This window comes from Galeopterus variegatus, unplaced genomic scaffold, assembly GCF_000696425.1.
Source record: "Galeopterus variegatus unplaced genomic scaffold, G_variegatus-3.0.2 Scaffold2592, whole genome shotgun sequence".
NCBI lineage: Eukaryota > Metazoa > Chordata > Mammalia > Dermoptera > Cynocephalidae > Galeopterus > Galeopterus variegatus.
Window position 1 is genome coordinate 104,327 of NW_007728703.1, and position 20,924 is coordinate 125,250.

General features: G+C 35.9%; 1 protein-coding gene across 1 annotated transcript in view; it reads left to right on the top strand.

Moving 5' to 3' along the window:
• Nucleotides 1-20,924, top strand: part of PDE3A (phosphodiesterase 3A, cGMP-inhibited) — a 121,616-nt gene that overhangs the window by 57,979 nt on the left and 42,713 nt on the right. Inside the window, exons 2-4 of the mRNA XM_008582365.1 lie at nt 4,729-4,986; nt 7,225-7,379; nt 12,051-12,166. Coding sequence (XP_008580587.1) covers nt 4,765-4,986; nt 7,225-7,379; nt 12,051-12,166 — 493 coding nt within the window. The 5' untranslated portion in view covers nt 4,729-4,764. The remainder of the gene's footprint in view (nt 1-4,728; nt 4,987-7,224; nt 7,380-12,050; nt 12,167-20,924) is intronic.

The window sequence follows — 20,924 nt, forward strand, 5'->3', positions numbered from 1 at the left end:
TTTTGTTTGATATATAAAACTGCACTTTCCTCTACTGTTTATTATACTTAAATTCCAGATTTTCTATTTAAAGGCTGCAATTCAAATTTGGTTGTCATTTAAATAGTGTCTAGGGAATTACACTTGTATTTTCTTAAATGTTAAATATAAATATTTCTATTATAAGGAGAGCCTGTGAAGTAGAATGTTTTATATTGCTTGGTAACTTTTTTAAAGGAAAAGATTTGTTTGATCATCTGCGCTGTCACAAGAGTCAACTGCGGTTTTGTGCTTAGTATAGCTCATTGCTGCACTCAGATAGTATCAGGCTGTTAGTTTAAGACTTTCCCTTTAAAGTGGCTTTTATATAAACTTAACATTTAGTATTTATTATCACTATCTGAGATTTCACCAGTTAAATGAAATATTTCTGAGTAAATGGTAAATGTTTAGGTGGTAAATATGCTAACTATTCTGATTAAATCATTATACAATATACACGTGTATGGAAACAATACACTGTACCCCATAAACATGAACAGTGAAAAAAGTATAACTAAAAATAAAAAATAGAAATTAAATTATTTAATTTTTTCCAAGTTGAATAGGCATGGATATACCCTTTTGTGTGAGTCACTCAATTTTTTCCTACTTTGTATATGATTTTTAAAATTCTATCAACACCTGAAGCCCTGTCTCCCCTAAAATTCTTTAATAGTGACTCCCTGGACATGCCCATGTCTTTACAGCTTGCCTGCTGTTTACTGAAATAGCAGCCAGCCGATCTTTCTGTCTTTCGGCATTTCTTGTGTGGTTAGTCTTGGGTTTGTGGCAGACAAATCTGATTGTTGGTTTTAGATTTCATGCCTCATTGAAGCCTTTAGCTATTAGAGCCAGAAAGTGGTGATAACTTCTTATGTGTGATGTAACTTTTGACTGTTACACAATTTTAATCCTGAATCAGAAAACTAGTAAAGCAAGGACCTGACTTAATAATAGTAGGGAGATTTTTTTCCAACGGTAAAAGTGTTCACTACTGTCTTGAATGTTGCTTTTGTTTTCACTTAAAAGACCTTTGTTTTCACAAAAGCTGCAGCATAGTAACAATGAAATGCATAATGTGCTTACTTTCTACATCTATGTAATACTAACATTGACTTAAAAGGGTGAATTTTCAGTTCTGTTTCTATTTTAAAGTTACTTATTAAAATTTTAGTATTTGTTTTTTTCTGATTATATAAGAAATGTATCTGTTACTTAAAAAATGAATTATAAAAAACATATAAAATTAGAGAATTATAAAAAGACTTATCCTTCCACCAATAATTTAAAATTCTAATCCTAATTTTAATTGCCAATGGACATATTTTACTTTTTCTTCAGATTTATAAATTTTATATATTGAGAACATATTTAAAAAATCTCTTTAAATATTAGAGCATAAACTTAATTTTATTGTCAAAGAGTTTTACAATTTTGTGTCCTGAAAACAAAGTTTGACTTAAATTTTCAAATTTTTATGGAAACAGTGCAGTGACTTCTTAGTTTAAGTGTATTAGAACAACATGGGTAGGAATAAACTTCACTGTTTCAAAGTATTACACTGGGTGAGTTTTTCAGAAACAAAATGATTACAGATGCACTTGAAAATATGTTTCTGAAAGGAAATGTTAATGTAGTTTAGTGACACTTTTATGAACATTTAAAAAAATTAACAATGTAGGAACATATATGAAATGTGCATGATTATCATAAAACTATAAATACTGTACTTAGATTTTTATATTGGTTTATAAATAGGCCTATGAACAGAGAAAAAACAGGGGCACTATGATTACATAATGCATTAAATAATTACGAATATATTTCAGAATATAAAATGAAAATTTTGATATTTCAGCATACTGGTCCAGAACCTGAGCTGTGAAAATAAAGTATTTGTGTTTATAGGCTGGCATTTCCATTTTCCAGCTACTGATTTTGGCAAGTTATTTGTAACTAATAAAAATGAAGCTAGTAATAATACCAGCTTTGTAGACTTGTGCTCAATAAATGTCAGCTGTCACCATTATTATCATACTTATTGTTATTATTTTGTTGGTAAAAGACACACCTGTTTTATATAATGCCCTTACAGAATAATTTTTCCATTATTTATAGTTATTCTAAGACTAGATATCTTCATGGATGTTGGGTTTTTTCCAAAATTGTGATATTTTTCTGATTATAAAAATAATACATGTTCACTTTTTCTATGACATACTTTGCCCCCCCAAACAATATTTTCTAAGCATTTTTCCATGTAATAATTCATGGATCTACCCAAACCTCTTATTAAACTAAAGTGCATATAATTTTATAATACATTTATATTACAACTTTTTTTTTTTTTTTTTTTTTTTTTTTTTTTTTTTTTTCATGTCTGGCAATCGTATAACTTCGTATAATGTATGCTATACGAAGTTATTACGTCCTACTGTACATACATATTATCTTAAGGAGAAAATCCAAATGTAAACTCATATTCCCTGCCAGAAAATTAAAATAAGCAAACATCTGCTTCCTTAGAATGGCCTTTAGCCAAGGTTCAGCCTACAGTGAGTTACTGCAAAATTTTCACATGATTTCATTTTTTAAAAATTTCCCAACTGACTTCAAGTCTAAAATTATAAATGGATCCTATGAAAGTATAAACACATATGCAATTTTGCTGGCTCTGAGGTCAGAACCAGTAATATATCAAATATCATTTTATCAAATTCAGCTCATCTTCTAAATATTACAACTTTTAAAAAACAATTTCTCTATTAATATGCGTTTAGTGGTTGCATTCGTTGGTGGCTGATACCAGAGAGTAGTGTTATACTCTTTGTGCCCTTGTTTTTATATTTTTACATATTTGTAGAAGTTTTTCTTCAGACCAGATGCCTATGTTTTTTTGCTAGATTATAGGATATATACATTTAAACTACAAATTGATAGACCCAGCAAAATTTTCTACCAAAAATATTCAATTATTTTTCTCATTGCTCATTTCCCCATCTACTACTAATGCTTAGTGCTATCAGTCTTTTATTGTTTTGCCAATTTGATAAGTAAAAGTTGTTTTTATTATATTAATTTACATTTTAATTATTAGGGAGGCAAGTAGCTTTTCATATATTTGATTATTTATATTTTATTTGAATTATCTATACCTTTATTCAAGTTTGCCTTTTATTGATTTTTTAGAAGCTCTTTATTTGGATATGTTTTGTCTTCCCTGTGTAGCAAACATTTTCGCACAGACTTTTTCCTTCGCTTATGGCATATGTTCTTACATGCAAGCGTACATCTTTATTTTAGTAACATCTGTCAGGTGTGTCCTTGGCACACCTTTATGAATTCATATTATTTTTTAGAGTTTCTAATTCCAGGATTATAAAATATTTTCTTTTTTGTTACAACTTTGTTTTAACATTATGATTTTATACATTTAAAATTTTATTTCTTCGAAGTTTAATTTTGAGTCTATTGTGAGAGAATGATTAAACTTTATTTTCTTCCAAATACATAGCCAATAGTTTCTTAGTGAAAAACTCAGGAACTATTTATATCATTAACATTATTGATGACTTAAAATTGCTAGCACAATATTAAGTGTTTTACATATGTTTTCTCTTTTAATTCTTAGAATCATCTTCTGAGATTGGTACTACTATTATATCTTTTTTACAGATGAAGAAATCACAGCATGGAGAACTTAGTGATTTGCCAACTAGAAAGTGCTGGCACCAGGAGCCAGGACTTGGATCTAAATAGCCTCGTTCCAGAACTTGCACCCCTAATCACTAACAGGGTTATGCAGTTTAAATTTGTGTGGTTCTCTGCATTGTGGCAACATTGTAATATTAACGGCACTATAAAAAAATTTAAAGAAAAGTAAAGAAAGTCTTCATCAATTATTGGGGCATGTTGTGCCAGAATGCAGCTGTCATTTCCAGAACAGACTTACAAATTTGTCTTTAGTCTTCTACCCTCTTGGCCTGACACTACCCTCTTCCCCTGCCCTCCCTTAGTCCCACCTCTTCCTGCCTGTTTTCTCTCCTGACCAGCAGGGTGGGGGGCATTCCTGTCCTCTGTTTTTTGTGCTTTTCATTTCTTTGGTGAGACCAGCAGTTTGGCAGAATATAACGGATGTGCCACAGAATTCTAGAATGGAAACTTCTGTTCTTACCAACCCCAAGAAGAGAGATTGTGAATTCTAACACAAATTAGGTTGCTTTTTGTGTCTGTCTTTAATATTAGTTGAATAATTACCACATACCAGGCTCAAGTGTCACATTAAAATATTACCACGATTAAAAATTTATGGTATAATAATGTAATGTTACTTTAAGAATGAAATTCATAAGTTATATACATATAAAATGTTGAGGTCTTCATAATGAGTGATTGATACGAAGTTCTTTTCCAGTTCTCTGAAACATCTCACCTTTTAAAAACTAGTGCTTATCTTTTTAATCTCTTCAAACATGGTCTCCCAAGTTCTAGCATTAAAAAATGTACCACGAACACAAAAAGGGCTAAAATAAAGCCAGAGCAAATTTTTATCAAAATGGGGACTAGAAATGTGATGTGAATTTTCCTGTGCTGAAATCCTAAAGAGTCAACTCTGTTTATTTTCCAGTGCAAAAGCCCAATTTAATTCTCTGTGCCTCCAGGTTCAGGCCTTTTCTGACCTGCCCTTGTCTTGGTTTGGTGTCTCAGTCTTCAGGAACCAGCATAACTGTGGATATCGCCGTGATGGGAGAGGCTCATGGCCTCATCACCGACCTCCTGGCAGACCCCTCCCTGCCCCCGAACGTGTGCACGTCCCTGAGGGCGGTGAGCAACCTACTCAGCACACAGCTCACCTTCCAGGCCATTCACAAGCCCAGGGCCAGTCCCATCGTTTCCTTCAGTGAAAACTATACCTGTTCTGATTCCGAGGAAAGCTCAGAAAAAGACAAGCTGGCTTTTCCCAAGGTGGGTATTCATGACATACTACTTAAAGGGTTCAACTTTTTCTTTTATTGTCTTCTAGGTCTCCTTCCTGTCACCCCAAACCCATTTGCAGATTCATGTCAATTGCTCAGGGAAGAGGTGTTGACCATGGTGACAAAAGTGGCACAAATTTAAACATAAAGGCTTCTGTCCTCATACCTGATAGGTTTCTGTAAATAGAAAATTTACCTTTTTGCCTTACCTTTTTTATTTTTAACTTTTAAGAAGTTTTTACTTGCAGGGAGTTTTTATTTTTATGGGCTAAGGTCTGTTGTAGGTGATAAGGATATTGCAGAAAAAAAAAACTAAACAAAAAATAAACAGACAAAAATGTCTGGTCTATTCTGGGACAGATTCTGTTTAAATTAATTGCTTTCTAAAACTGAAGATCCCTTTCCTCTTTGATTTCTTACTATGATATCCCTCAAAGTACCCTCACGGCTTTCCCAAACAGAGCAAGTTTTGAACTCAGAACAGATTTCATTAATTGTAGATAATTTAAAGTAAAAGATGGCCTTAGTGATTTATGTGATCTCACATTTTATATGTAAAAAGAAAAAATTATATGCATTCCTTCTTTTTACATATATGAGTGTTACAAAAGTAAATGGTAAGAGATAGGACCCTGCTCCCAGTTCAGATCTCAGTGTTAGTTAAAAATAAGTCATATTAAAGACCAAGAACATCAGAATTTCAGTGGTCTCTGCTACATCCAGCAGAGTTATTCAGTAGACAAGCAGCTGTCCCCTTGAGTCAGTGGCCAGTCAGTAACTTCCATGTTCCTGCTACTGTGAGTCTGTTGATTCAGGAATGTGATTGTCATAACTTTGTCAATTTAGTATTCATACAGTTTCCTTCAAACCTTCACTTCCCTGAAAAAGACATACCCAAGCATGATGTGACAGGAAAGATATGGGAAGAGAGATTAACTATTTCTTTGGGTCTCAAAACAGACTTGAGTTCAGTGACAGATTTAAGGCAAGAACCCTGCTGTTTGACCCTTTCTCTTTCTACTGAATTACCTTCTAAGGTGCATATTCAAATCTTTAAGAGACACTGGAAACTATTTCATATGAGAGCTATTCTTGAATCCCAAAGTGCCATATACTTCACTTCTCAAAAGATTGTACCCTCTTTAGAAGAGCAGAATGTGTCTTTGTAAACCATGCCTACATGGTTGGTTTATTACTAGTAATTAGCCACAAATAAAAGTGGGTTGAGGTCCTACCTATTATGACTATTGCCGAGGCTTTATTAGGAGAATACCTTCACTTTAAATTTTAAGGGTCAGACTCTGTTCAGAGTGTGGTGCTCATTCTCGTAATAGTAAGCTGATGGTGCCACGTATCCCACCTAGGAGGTGGTGGAAGAGGAAATCGTAAGAGGCAACAAGACCCTGGCAGAAGACCCTGCCAGCCAGCACATTAATCATATTAATTAATCATAATGATTAAGTCACATTAATCATAAGAGAGGCAGTGCATTTTGTGAAAGATGCTTACACTTAGCTCATATCATTTTTAAATCAGGATAGTAAAATTAAATCAATAATTCTTAGGGGGGGTATACTACTCAGCTATGAAAACGAATGAAATACTGTCATTTGCAACAACATGGATGGACCTTGAGAGAATAAATATTGAGTGAAACGAGTCAGGCAGAGAAAAAGAAATACCACATGTTCTCACTCATTGGTGGGAGCTAAAAAATAAACAAATTAATTCACCTACATACACACACACAAAAACCGGGGGGGGGGGAAGAAGATATAACAACTATACCTTTTTGAAGCTGTTACAACAAGCAAACGGAAAGGACATTCTTGGGGGGGAGGGGAGCTAGGGAGGAGGGAGGGAGGTGTCGGTGATGGGCCATAATACTAATATAATATGTATGTGTATAGCTGTATAATTCCTATTGAACTAATATTACTATAAAATTATCCAAGAGGTAATTGATTCTCATTTCTATAATCCCATATTTGCATAAGCATTGAAATGAGGACCTCAAAATAGTATTTTTATAATAATCATTCATTTTGGCCAGTGAGTTTTTTATTGAATTTTTGAGCACCCAGATTAAAATGTGGGTGATAGATGATATCCAACCAATATAGTTTAATCAATTCATTTCTAATTAAAGACTCATTTTCTTCGACTATGTTACATAAAAGTTAGTGATATAAAATATGCTTGGTAATAAAATCAAACTCCTTCCTAGCGCCTGAGAAGGAGTTTGCCCCCTGGCTTGTTGAGACGAGTCTCATCGACTTGGACAACCACCACCTCGGCCACAGGTCTACCCACCTTGGAGCCTGCGCCAGTACGGAGGGACCGCAGCGCCAGCATCAAACTGCATGAAGCGCCTTCACCCAGGTCAGACCACGCTCCTGCTGGTTACTTACCAAAAAGGAGTGATAAGTTACAGCAGGGAGGCCCAACCAAACAACATTGGTTAGAGGACAGCTTTGAAAATGGAAAAGATGTGTAGTTTAAATGCAGAGCAGTATAGGGACTAATATTGGATAATTAGGCTTAAATTATGTTGTGGGGCCTTAAATATAAGTGGGAAGAGTGACCTGAGGTGATCTCTGCCAGCGTGACCTTGGAAGGGACGGGTTGAGCCCAGAATAAAGGTAGGCTAGATTTCACCTACGTTGAGCTCCGTACAGAGACCCTTAAATCAAAAGCATCCAACCTGACATTTGCAAATGATTGTTAGATGCCCCTAGCCCACCAGACCAGCTGTTCTAGCCCTGTATGAAAGGCAGAAGAGCAGAGTAGAAGTAGATCTTTTTATTTTTCTTTTTTTGTGGCTGGCCGGTATGGGGATCCAAACCCGTGAACTTGGGGTTATAAGGCTGTGCTCTAACCAGCTGAGCTAACTGGTGTTTAAGTGTTTTTTTTCCACATTAATGATTGTGTTCTAATAAACCTGTAGAATCAGAAGCAAACTCAAATGATTTTTTCGTATGTCAGTGTCATTCACTCCATCTTATTTCCTAGACTTTTGTGAAGGTTCTAAACACCACCACAGTAGGAGACTATGCACTGTTTCATAAACATTTCCTAAAGTTTGAAATTAGAAGTCATTGGTAATATTTTTCTCTAAAAATATTGACCATTGTCAATTTCTACAGCAGTAAATACCAGTAAATGATATAGTATTATAGTTAAATGTTGCTTAAGAAAATGAATTATGTTCTCAGTGTATATCATGAAAGAAGCTGCCTGTCTTACCAACCTTGCCAAGTTTCCTGTCTTAGTATAGTTCATGCTCCATGATTTTCTTTCCGTAGAATCTACCAAGAATTCATTCATGCCTTCTCACACGTCTGTCTATTATTCTTTGTTACTTCTGGTCAAATATCACTTCTCCTATCATGTTCTTCTCTTAGTCAATTAAATGAACTTGGGAGCTGAAATTGAAATCATCACAGGAAGAGGGTTTTAAGAACTTTTACAAGGTGAACTCCCAAGGATTCTGTCATTCAGCTTTACAAAACAAATATTCATACCTAAATATTTTCAAAAGAGATAAGGAATAGCATATGATACCACTAATTGTCTTTCTCCTAAAAAATACTCATACGTGTCTTGCCTAGGTATACTTTTTCCCACATTCTAACTTACTATCCTTTAATTTCACTGTCCTGTAAAAAGTCCTGATACCAAATCTGAGGGATACAACTTTTTCACCATTTCGAAAAAATGAAATTCATTCTGAAGAGAATTTGAGCCCTTTAAGGGGAAACCACATATGAGTAAATGGCAGTAGTACCACCATTAAACACAACTAGTTTGGGTCTTGATTATAAAGTTAAAACCCTCTTCATTTAGGAGACTTATTGCTAAAACTGCTGATTGATTTCAAAATAGATTTGAGTTTTGGCCCTGAAGCCTTTTCCTTTTTAGCCATTTTATTTCTTACTTACGATATCTGTCCTTTTATTGGGGCTCCATAAGGACTGTAGTGATTAAAATAACAACAAGATTGAGAAGAAAACATTAGAAACAGTCCACAGCTTATATCCACTTAGGTATACAGCTGGATAGTTTACTCCTGAGTAACTTTAAACACAGTCTGGAAGGAAGGACACTGAACTAAGTGTCAAAAGGATCACTTAGAGATGTTTCCCATCTCTGATGTACCCTGTCACTCAGAGATGTATGTCCTGAGACAAGACATTAGCCTGCCTGAACCTCAGACACACTACAAGGAATCATTAGGGAATAAAGGGACTGTGGCATAATTGGAGGGGTAAATTAGATGGAAGAATACAACAAGGTGCCTTTTTAAAAAGCAGGGTTTGGGGAAATAGAAAAGGTTGAAATCATACCCTAAATCATTCCAAGTTGATGTGGGAACTTACCATTACTTCTGTACGAGTATATTAGGCAAAAAGGAAGCTTTAAACTTGATAAAATAGACTATTACTTGGTAAGACTTTTAGGACTTAGGATGGAGTTGTTATGGGGAGATTAGGGCAAAAAGCCACTTTTGTGAGGAGGGTTGAGATCTTCTATTACAGGCACAGATAATTTTCCTCTGCCGTGTCAACATGAGGAAACCAAGTAAAGATTTCCCTAAGCTGTTTTCCTCTCCAAAATCCAAATTATTACATGTTCATGAGATTTAAGCAGGAATTAGAAGTAAGGGTCACTGAAAAGCTAGAAATTATTGTGAGGATCATATAAAGCAATATATGAAGGTGCCTGTGCACTTTACTTTTATATATAATATAATGAATATTGATGTGTTATGTTTCATTAACAGTATAACTAATATTTAATATATTGAGAATGAGATAGATACAGCTAGGATTTTATTTATCTTGAGTTCATTAAATCCTCATACACTAAAGGTGCTCTACCACTGCACTTCACAAAGTTTTCAAAATGAGCACATTTTAAATACTTTTATTTGAAAAAAATAACAGTCATAGCCTTCATAATATATCTTTTTGAGATACTAAAACATTCAGTTAACATTAAGGTCTTATCTTTAAAAAGTCTACTAGAAATGTAATAACCTATACATTGTATCATGTACTGAAAACTGAAAACATTTAGGCCACATATCTATTACATAAAATTTCTTCACAGTAATCTTATCAGTTAATCAGTTCAGCAAAATGAATTGAAAAGAACTAGTACCATAAGGAAATAGCAGTTATAGTTTCCTATCTCAGATTCGAAGATTTCTTTGATCTTATTATTTCCAAAATCCCAAGCATGTGTGAAATGCCTAGGATGAGATTTCTAAGAAGAACATTAAATATTGTGTATGCTTTTCTCAGTTGTATTTGATAATTGCTGAAGTTCATGCCACATTTTCCATGTCTCTTTTATGACATACAAGGGCACTTCAAAAAGCTTTTGGAAAAATAGAATTAAAAGATAAATACGAATCCTTCCATAAACTTTTGAAGTACCCTTGTACTTGGTAAACTGCTATTAGAAGTAAGGAGACAAGAGGAAGATTTTAAATACCTGGGTCAATGGTTGAAGAAAAGTCTTTCCAAAAATGAAAAAAAAAAAAAAAAAAAAAGAAGAAGAAGAAATGAGATAACGGAAGTGTCAGAGTGTCAAATCAGCCTCAACACAAATTACAGGTCTTACCCATTGCCGAATCTTCTACTAATCAAAGGATATGGGCAGTAGCAAAGCACATGCTCAGCATTCTTTCCTTCGAGAGGTCTGAGTGTATTAGTGCAGTTCCCCAAAAGTTCTTTTATTACACATCAGCATATGTTCTGGTTTGGATTTAACATGCAGGGCTCTAAGTAATGCATGCATAATGTTGCTTGCACAGAGGGAGTGTTTTGGTGATGGAACCTCTCTAAATTATCCCTATTAATCATCAGCTTATATGACAGTCTCCGTACATCTGTGACCCCATACATCTATGAGTTTTGGGTTTATTTATAATAAGCCACTCAGACCAGGCACATCCTGCTTACAGTGCCAATCTGCAAAAGATCAAATTGTCGAATTATATTCATGCAAATTATAGATTTAACCCAGTACCAATTTTACTTACTAGTGCTTGAAAGGACACAGGTGTTAGCAAAACACAGACTAAGCATTTTTCCTTTGGAGCAGCCCAAGATTGTCAACACAGCTTCCTAAATTCTTTTCTCTCCTAAATTAGGATGGATTCTGGTTCAGATTTAACATGTAAGGTTTTGAGCAATACATGCAGGGAAATTTTGGCTTGGAATACTACCAAAATTTATATTCCACTAATTACATGGCTTATATGACATTCTGTAGCCCAACCCTGCATAGATCTGTTAATTCTTGATTTATTTACAATAAGCAACCTAGACAGACCAAGTACTGGTAAAAGCATTCCCTTGATGAAGACTCTCTGCTACCTTTCTCCTAGTAGCATCCAGTCCGTCACTGGCATGTTTACACACTGATGATATTGACTAGGAGAAAGGTAATAGTCTTCATCTAGAGAATGCTGGGCCATCACTTCCTTTCCAAGATATCATCACCAAAGAGGAATTAAAGGCTATAACCCCGTCGCTAACCTTTCCTTCACTAGGAAATACCACACAAAGACATTATCTTTGATTATATAAGAATGTAATTTTTAAATGTAGATGCACCAAGAATAATAAATATTAAAGATCACTGAAGTAAGCATTATGACATTTATAACTAATGTGAGTTCATCTGCATCTTAACCAGTTAATCTGAAAGGTTCTTTTAGAAAATCTGTGAGGAACATAATCATAGAAGCAGAATAAGAAGGTGTTTGATTCTTCTTATTTGGAAAAAAGGAAAGTTATCTTTCCTTTTTTGTTAACCAAGCGTGACTGGTGAGTCACTGCTGTATCCCTGCAACAGAGACTGAGTTTAAATAACCTCTTTTGTCTTTTGGAAGTAAAGTGATTCTGTCCCTGATCCTGAACCAGTGTTCATACTGGCAAGTCTATTATGGAAATAATAGTTGGGTTCTGGCCAGACTTGCACCAATAAGTGATGAATACTTTCTTCATTTTTCTGTAAATCCTGTCTTTACAGTGCTGTTAGTCCTGATTCTTGGAATAACCCCGTGATGACAACCCTCACCAAAAGCAGATCCTTCACTTCATCCTATGCTGTTTCTGCAGCTAACCATGTAAAGGCTAAAAAGCAAAATCGACCAGGTAACTAATTTACTGGGAAAAAAGTTTATATTCTGAACGTGCCATCATGGAGTAAACCAAGCCTTAAGTGTTGAAATATTCTGAGGGTACCCTACATTCAGATGTCTTTGGTATGACTGTTCTAAAAAGAAAGAGCCTTAATAACCAATTATTTAAATTTCCACTTTTTGTGATGATGTAGATTCTTTCCAAGTCGCTGTATCAGATTTCTTATATTGAACTTATTGTATGAATTCGAAATCAGTGTCACCAAAAAGGATAATCTCTAGAAGCATCATCTTATAATATAAATTTCAACAGTATTTTAGTGTTTGTTAAACAGAAATTTTTCCAGGAATATAGTATTTAACTAGGTTTGAGGAAATGCTTCATTTATTATACATGATGTATGAAAAAGTATGTAGATATCAAAATTCAGAACAATTAAGTTTTAGGTAGGAAAGTAAAAAGATTTGGGAGAAGATTACCTCATTTACTCAGGGTCTGTGCTGACTTAAAATGGGGATACAGTTTTTATCAGATTCTGTTTCTGGATTGCCCTCTCCCTAGAATCCCTTTTGAGAGCCTGGCATGTTTACTCAGACCTCTCATTGTTGGAATGTTCTAACTTCAAGTTTTCACTTCTCAAAACTGTAGAAAACTTTGATGAGATTTTCACTACCTTCCTCCTTAGTTTCTTAATTTCCTGTCTTTAGCAGCTTAAAATTTCACCAAAAAACTCCAGGGGAAAACTGCCCCCTTCTCACTGAGATATTAGACATTCAAGTTCTGGCTTCCAGGGCAGCCCCAAATTTCCAGTTTTTATGTCATTGGCCTCATGACATTGCTAAAAGCTCTGCTGGCTCGCCTCCCTAAAATCCGAACCCCTCTGCCCGGAGTCTGAGCCTCTTGCTCTGTGCCAGTAGTCAGTAAATAATGCTCTGAAGGGAAGAACCATTAACAGGACTTTGGCCTACCCTTCTGAGGTTCTCTTCTCTCTGGCAATCTAGTCTCTCACAACTGGGGCTTTGCCTTAATAACTTTTTTTTTTTAACTTCAGCTTTTCTATTTGTTCTCAAAGAAGCATGTGTTTACTACAAACTACTGCATCACGGGCAGAAGCAGAAGTCCTCAAAATGGCAATATTTATATGAGGGTTAGAGAAATATGTGAGTGATACATTCCACTGATATTTCAAAAGAACAAAATAAAACAAAAACAAATGAATAATAATAAGTTGAACTATTGAAAGGAGAGAGAAGAACTGTGGTTACTGGAGGTGGGAAAGGCAAGCGGGGAGGGGAGATAGTGAGAGGCTGGTTAATGGACACAAAATTACAGCTAGATAAGAAAACTAAGTCCTATTAGTGAACAGTCAACTCAGGAATCTATAATTAACAATGATTTACTGCGTGTTACCAAACAACTAGAAGAGAGGAGATCAAATGTGCACATCACAAAGAAACGATTAAGTTTTGCAATGATGGATATGCTAATTGCCCTCAACAGATCATCACGTATTGTATATATGTATTGAATTATAACTCTGTGCCCCATAAATATGTACAATCAATACGTTTCAACCAAAAATGAAAAAAATGGCTGTTATCAAAAAGACAGAAAATAACATGCTGGAGAGGATGAAAAAAGAACTCTCCTACACTAATGGGAAAGTAAATTGGTATAATCACCATGGAAAACAATTTGGAGGTTCCTCAGAGAACTAAAAATCAAACTATCTTATTACCGAGCACTCCCACTACTGGGTATACACCCGAGGGAAATGAAATTAATGTATTAAAGAGACACCTGCACTCCTATGGTCATTGCAACACTATTCACAATAGCCAAGAAGAGTTGGAATCAACCTAGATGCCCATCAGTGGATGAGTGGATGAAAAACAAAAACTGTGGTACACAATAGAATATTATTCAGCTACAGAAAAAAAGAAATCCTGTCATTTGCAGCAACATGGATGGAACTGGAGACTGTTACGTTAAGTGAAATCAGCCAGGCAAATACCACATGATGTCATTCATATGTGGAATCTAAAAAAAAAAAGGTGGTTCTCATAGAAATGGAAGGAGAGTAATAGTTACCAGAAGCCAGGAGGGGCGAGGGACAGTGGGGAGGGGCAATGGTGGATTAATGGGCACAAAGCTTTGCTTTCTGTTCTGAGTGAATCAATGCACAGTATATGCATGTATTGAAAAAACACACTGTACCCCCCAAATATCTATAAATAAATATCCAAATAAAATTTAAAAAGTTAAAGAAAAATTTCTATAGTCAGCCAGAGAAAAGACAAATAACATTTTCAGGAAAGGCAGTCAGTCTGAGAGCAGAATTGTCAGAAATTCAGAGTCAGAACATGGGAGAATATTTTCTTCAGTGTTCTGAGAGAATTAGTAGTCCACCTAAAATTGTGGGCCTGGCAAATCCATTTCACGAGAATAGGAGTGAACTAAAGACATTTTGAAATACGTCAAAACTTTACTGTCTACCAAATATTTACTAAGGGAATTTGTGATCAATGTACTCTAAAAAGAAGAAAAATATCTGAGAAAAAGTCTGAGATCTAATAAAAATGGTAAACAAATAAATTTGAAAACCATGAGTCAATGCAAACAAGCATCATGAGCATAAATAATGTATTTTCATATTTATGGGTAGTTTTTTAAAGGTTTTTTAAGGACAGAATTAAAATATTGTACAATAATAATACGTAACTTAAGGGATGAAATATGAATTTAAGTGTTCTACATCTTGTGTGCTCAGGAAGGAGGTTCAGAAGAGGATACTGAGGCACAAAAAGGTTAAGTAACTTGGCCACAGCCACACAGTCAATCCTCAGTCCTTTCTTTTGTCCTGATGACTTCATAGCAGAAAAAAATTGAGAACAAGTTGGCAGTTTAAAATTAGGATTTTTTTGGTTCTGTCCTTGGCTGGGTACAAGATAATGGAAGGATTGGGTTTTCCCTCTCTCAATTTCTTCAGTTTGGTAATAAAATAATATTAAATGACCAGCATGATAAAGTGAAAAAACTAAAAATTACGTTTATTAGTCCATTTCTGTTGCTTGTAACAAAATAGCTGAAACTGGGTACTTTGTAAGAAAATCAGATTTATTGCCTACAGTTCTGGAGGCTATGAAGTTCAAACTCCAGGGAACACATCTGGTGAGGGTCTTCTTTGGTGGTGGCTTTACAGCAATGCAGGGGTCACACATGGCAGAAAATGGTGGAGCAGAGAAAGAGAGAGAGAGACTCTCATGCGCTCTCCTTTTAAAGCCCTTGGAACCACGCCCATGACTACCATTGTTAATCCATTCATTAGGGCATGGTCCCACAATCTAATCACCTCTTCAAGGACCAACCTTTCAATTACCATAATAGGATTTCCCATCCTCCATAGTTATAGTGGGAATTAAGCTTCTAATATGAACTTTGGTGGACACTATTCAATCAATCCACAGCATTACATTTAGGGCAGACACTGGAAATGACAGAACAAATGATGGAACAGCTTTACATTCTTGTGTCCTACTCCCTGATTCATATGACTGCACTCAAGAAGACAGGGCAAAGTGTAAAGGGAAAAGAATGTCCACATAAGATACTACAAGGGAGGATGGTAGAAATTAGAGCCTCAGACTTAGCAAGAGTGTCACTGCGTTCTTGCCATCAAGTGCATAAGCTATCTCCATCATGATTACTTTAGAGGTGATTTTGCATTGTCATCTTTAGACTGCTGTCATGGCAGAGCTGAATGTTTATAAAATAACATATATCCCCTGCATGCTGAATTCAACCAAGCAAATCCCTGAAAGTCTGCCAAAAGGGAGAAAAGCATCCATCAAGAATCATAGAGTTGAAATGAGATTACAGTTCACCCTTATCAGAAGGGCCCTTCTGTTTTGAAACCCTTGCCTTCCTGCACTGATGGCTTGGGTTGATGGAGCTAAACAGGTGTGCCATGTTTGATACAATTGACTGTGATATCACCTGATTTTCAATAAATTTTGGAATGAGGCTGGGAAAAGCGCCTTTATGTGGCCAAGAGTATAAGCAAATGGAATTAAATGAAGTGTGAAGACAGTCTGAGGAGGAATGGAAGAGCAATAGACAGTGAGGTGGGGGGAAGCAAGTATGAAGTAAAGAACAGATGAAATGCAAGATGAGTTACCTGTTTCCAGAGGTGACTAATGAAATCTGTTCTTTGGGCAAATCAAGTGAACAGTGTGTACGCTAGCTCAGTCAATCAGCATTAATTTTAAATAGCTGAAACAACCAATTGTTATGCAGTTACTAATATAAAATACATGGATGAAATCACATAGGAGTCCTTTGATTAAAGCATAAAAATGGGAGATTTAGATATAATTTGCATTGTCATCTTACTCTTCTAGTATGAATCACTGACAATGTGGAACTACCATTGCGTCATTCAGCCTTTAAAATTCCTCTAAATGGTAGTTATAGCATTTGTAGTAGGCCTTTCCCAGATTCTTCTAAGTTTAGGCTGCCTATTAGAATGATTACAGACATGTTCACACTTATAAGCTAGACTGAGGTTTTCCTATATAAAATTTTGAAAGAACAGAAAATTTTAATTATGGTTGTGATTTTTTTGCATTTTCTTTAGGTACTTTTTAAAATACTGAATTACATTTTGAGTAGTTAAAAAGACATAATATTGGTTCCTATATTTAACACTTCTGATTAATATAAAATGATAACTCTACAAAGCATATACTGTATATTTCATTTAATCTTCAAATAACAATATGTGGAATATCAGTAAAGCATTTGCATTAATATATGGATCAGATTTCATTACACAGGTTTTGATGCATCATAACAAAACATGCTTTGTCATGTAAATTACCTAATCTGCATAATAAAAAATTAAATCTGAAAATCTTAAAGGAGATATGAGCCTTAAATCTGTGAGTCACATAAAAGATCCCAAAAATCTCAGCCATAGCTCTTGCACCAAGAGGAGACCACGATGGCAGGAGAGCCTTCTGTAGCTTGGCTCACGCTGGCTTCCTGCCAGCAGGTGGGCAGGAAGAGCTGGGCCTGGAGTGCCACCAAGATCTGGTGCACCTGGTGTGGAGGAAGGGTGGCCAGAGCTTCTGGATAAAGAATTGTTCTCAGGACTTTAAGAAGCCTGCTTATTAGCTAATTATTGCTTTAGAACTAACCTCCATACACAAGACTTGCTTTGATCTCATCTGCTGTAATGATGGTATGAAAGATGTTGGTCATGGGGACTTCTGATCAAGATGGCAGAATAGACGGTCCCAGTGTCACTCTCTCCCACAAATCAACTAACTTACAACTATTAAAAAGCAATGACGGGCCGGCCCGGTGGCGCACTGCTACAGTGCGCCGCTTGGGAGCGTGGCGGCACTCCCACCGAGGCTTCGGGTCCCACATACAGACCGGTTCCCGCTCACTGGCTGAGCGAGGTGTGGGTGCAGCACCGAGGGTTGTGATCCCGTTGCCGGTCCTGGTCTGGTACGGGCGCGACACTGAGGGTTGCGATCCGTTGCCGGACACAAAAAAGGACAAATAATAATAATAATAATAATAAATAAATAAATAAAAATAAAAAGCAATGACAGCCAAGCTGGGGCTGCTAGAGCTCAGGGGAAGAGGAGAGACCTACAGAGTGCATGAAGGCCAGAGAAGCCACGATGAGAAAAAGAAAAAACCTCTCCAACCATTTCAAGCCCCAGCCACTTCCAGTCTGGAGCTGCTGAGCTCATGGAAAAGGAGCTGGCAAAAGCCACAGCTGTGCCCTTCAGATGAAATTGCATGGAGGTAGCAGGGGAGAAGAAGACCACCTGGGGGCCACCAAGACCACTAATAGGATTCCCATGGACCTATGTAGGAGCAAGGAGCCACAACTGCAAAAAGGAGCCACTCAGAGGCTGATGAGTCATTGCAAGGGATTGGCGTACGGCCCATCCCATGGGAAGTGTTTGGAGCACAGGCAGTGGGGGAAACGGGCCCACCGGGAGAACACTGGTACACAGCAAGGACAGCTGATTTGCCCCCTAATCAGCATAGGACCACTCAGAGGAGACTGTTCAGGAATACAGAATTGCATGGGGTGCAGTTTGATGAAAAGACTCAGGCTCAGATCAGTGTTTCTATATACCCCAGGTGCGTTGGATTTCACTAAAACTAGAAAAGTCCTATAAAGTCAACCATTAAAACCTGAGCTGCACAGAAAGCCTTCCCCAGAGCATCAATAGCAAAGCAGCAATTTAGCTCAACCACAGAGCTCAAGTACTGGTCCCCACAGGAAGCTCCCCCACTTTAGAAATAAGCAAAGGACAACAAATTAGTTCCAGCACAGAGTTTAAGTGGTGGGAACAGCAAATAATCCAACACAGAACAGAAAGGAAAAACAGAGTACCCACAACCAGAGTCAAAGTTTGATATTAACTAGCAAAGGTCTCATTACACAAAACAGCACGTATAACACCTAGATGACCGGAAGTCCCCTGGGCTACCAAGCCAGAGAGGGGGGACAACCAGGCCCACCACCAGTGCCAGAGGGCTCACCTCCTCCCACAACTGGGCATACCACCAGTGCCATGGGGCCCACCCATGGTCTGGAAGCATGGATCTGGGAAACAGACCCCCTCCCACAACCAGGTACAGCACCATCACCACCAACAACTAGGAAAGGAACATACCAAAAACATCACCTCCATGTGGGTGGCCCACCATAGCCACCACAATAACCATGGCTGCTGCAAAAGTGGCTAGATGCCACATCTACCACACCGATAGTCCACCAGCCACTCGAGTGCATTGACACAAGGACAGTCACCAGCAGAGACCAAAGAAGAGGATGTCTCTCCACAAAGCTCATTGCAGAGTGACAGAAGAAGCATCTACTCTATGATAATATTGGGGGACCTGATCACGCTTCTTAGCATTGGACAGATCATCTAGAGAGCAAATCAACAGAGTAACCACTACTCTTTCAGAAGGAGAAATGACATCCAGGGTAATTAGAGGGCGGAAGGGAGAGGGAGAGGGGGAAGGGGAGAGATTGGACAAGGGGCATAAAGAATAAGTATGATTCATGACAGTATATATGCTAGTAATATTGATTTGATCAACATATGTCAATATTGAACCCCCAAAATATGTATCAATAATTTATAATTCAATAAAAAATTTTTTAAAAATCTCAGCATAGATTTAATATACAGGTAATTGATAGGAGTATAATTTATAAACAAATTTTTTTTAAAGTGCATATCTGACTAAAGGGATCATTTAATTAAACTGTGATGCATGACTATAATACAGAAATTAAAATGTAGTATGACAGAATTTTTAAATACTTAAAAAAATTAAATTTAATTATCTAGTTATTTTAATTTTAACTTTTAAATAGGGACTTAATAATGAGACAGTGTTCAGAAGACTACCAAAACCTTATATTCTATATGATTCACATTATATTAGTCCTTCTCTGTGAATACAAACACACTGTGCAGAAATAAACATTTGAAATAAAAGGCATCAAAATTTTCCATATTAAAATGAATATCAGTATGTTATAGAAGTACAGTTGATTTTTGTACAATTGGTTCTTTACTCACATTTTGTGCATTTCTTACCAGTGAATATGTGTTATTTTTATTTTACAAGAATAGGAAAATATTAATCAATGAATCCATGAGCTATTTATTTTCATTTAAGGAAAATGGAAACTTTTTGCATCTATAATAAGCATTTAGTCTTACTTTGTAAGTTAATTTCAAACGAGCAAACTCTTCTTTTTTTTGATAGTCATCTCTGTACCACATAAATATGTATAATCAATTATGTTTCAGGCGTAAAGAACAAATAAATAAAAGCAGAATATCAGCAAGGTAAAAAAACAAAGATGAATATGTTATAAAGCAAATATAGTAAAATTTCAAAGGCAAAATGTAGGTGGTGGGTATACAGATGTTCACCGTAAAACGCTTTTGGCTTTGCTGTATGATTAAACATTTTTAGAACATTGGAAAAAACTTTTTAAAAAATAGATATATATTTTCTGTTTTGAAAAAATATTAGGGCTGACCATTTTCCTGTGAGTATAAAAAAAGGCATGTATTTATCAGACAAGCTGATTCCTTTCTTGTTCAATTAAAATTAAACTGAGAGAGGTTTATAGCACAAAACAGATGGATTCACTTAAATAATTCCCCTCCAGTATTGTTTATCTTCTCCCTTTGATTGCCCAAAGTTCCTTGTGTCTTGACACACATTTTCTCATGCTCTCAGGAACAAGGAATTAAAGGCTGAATTACTCAAAGGAATTGGTATTTTAGACTTTTTTTCAAGTTTTTCAAGTTATATTTTTAATTTTTTGTTTTTAAGTGTTTTGATTTTTAAGTATTTCACATTAGGACAGTTTGAATCACTCAAGGATTTATATTTCATGAGCAATGTCTTTTTCTTGGAGTCTCTTAAAATTACTCAAATATAAAATGAAGATAAATATATTTGAGAGAATGCATATTTATTGAGTCCCTGCACTCATGTGTGTGCATGTGTAAACATTTGAGTGTGCAGAGTAAAATTGGATGAGGCTTTCAAATGTCACAATAGTCGTCCCTCCAACTTTAAACATGATTACATTTAAAGCATCTTAGAAAATCTCTTTTTAAAAACTTGCAAAGGTTATTTCTCCATTTCCTTGGAGAATCTTCTTCCTATGTCTGAAATCATTTATCTGTAGTCTGTCCTTTCCAGA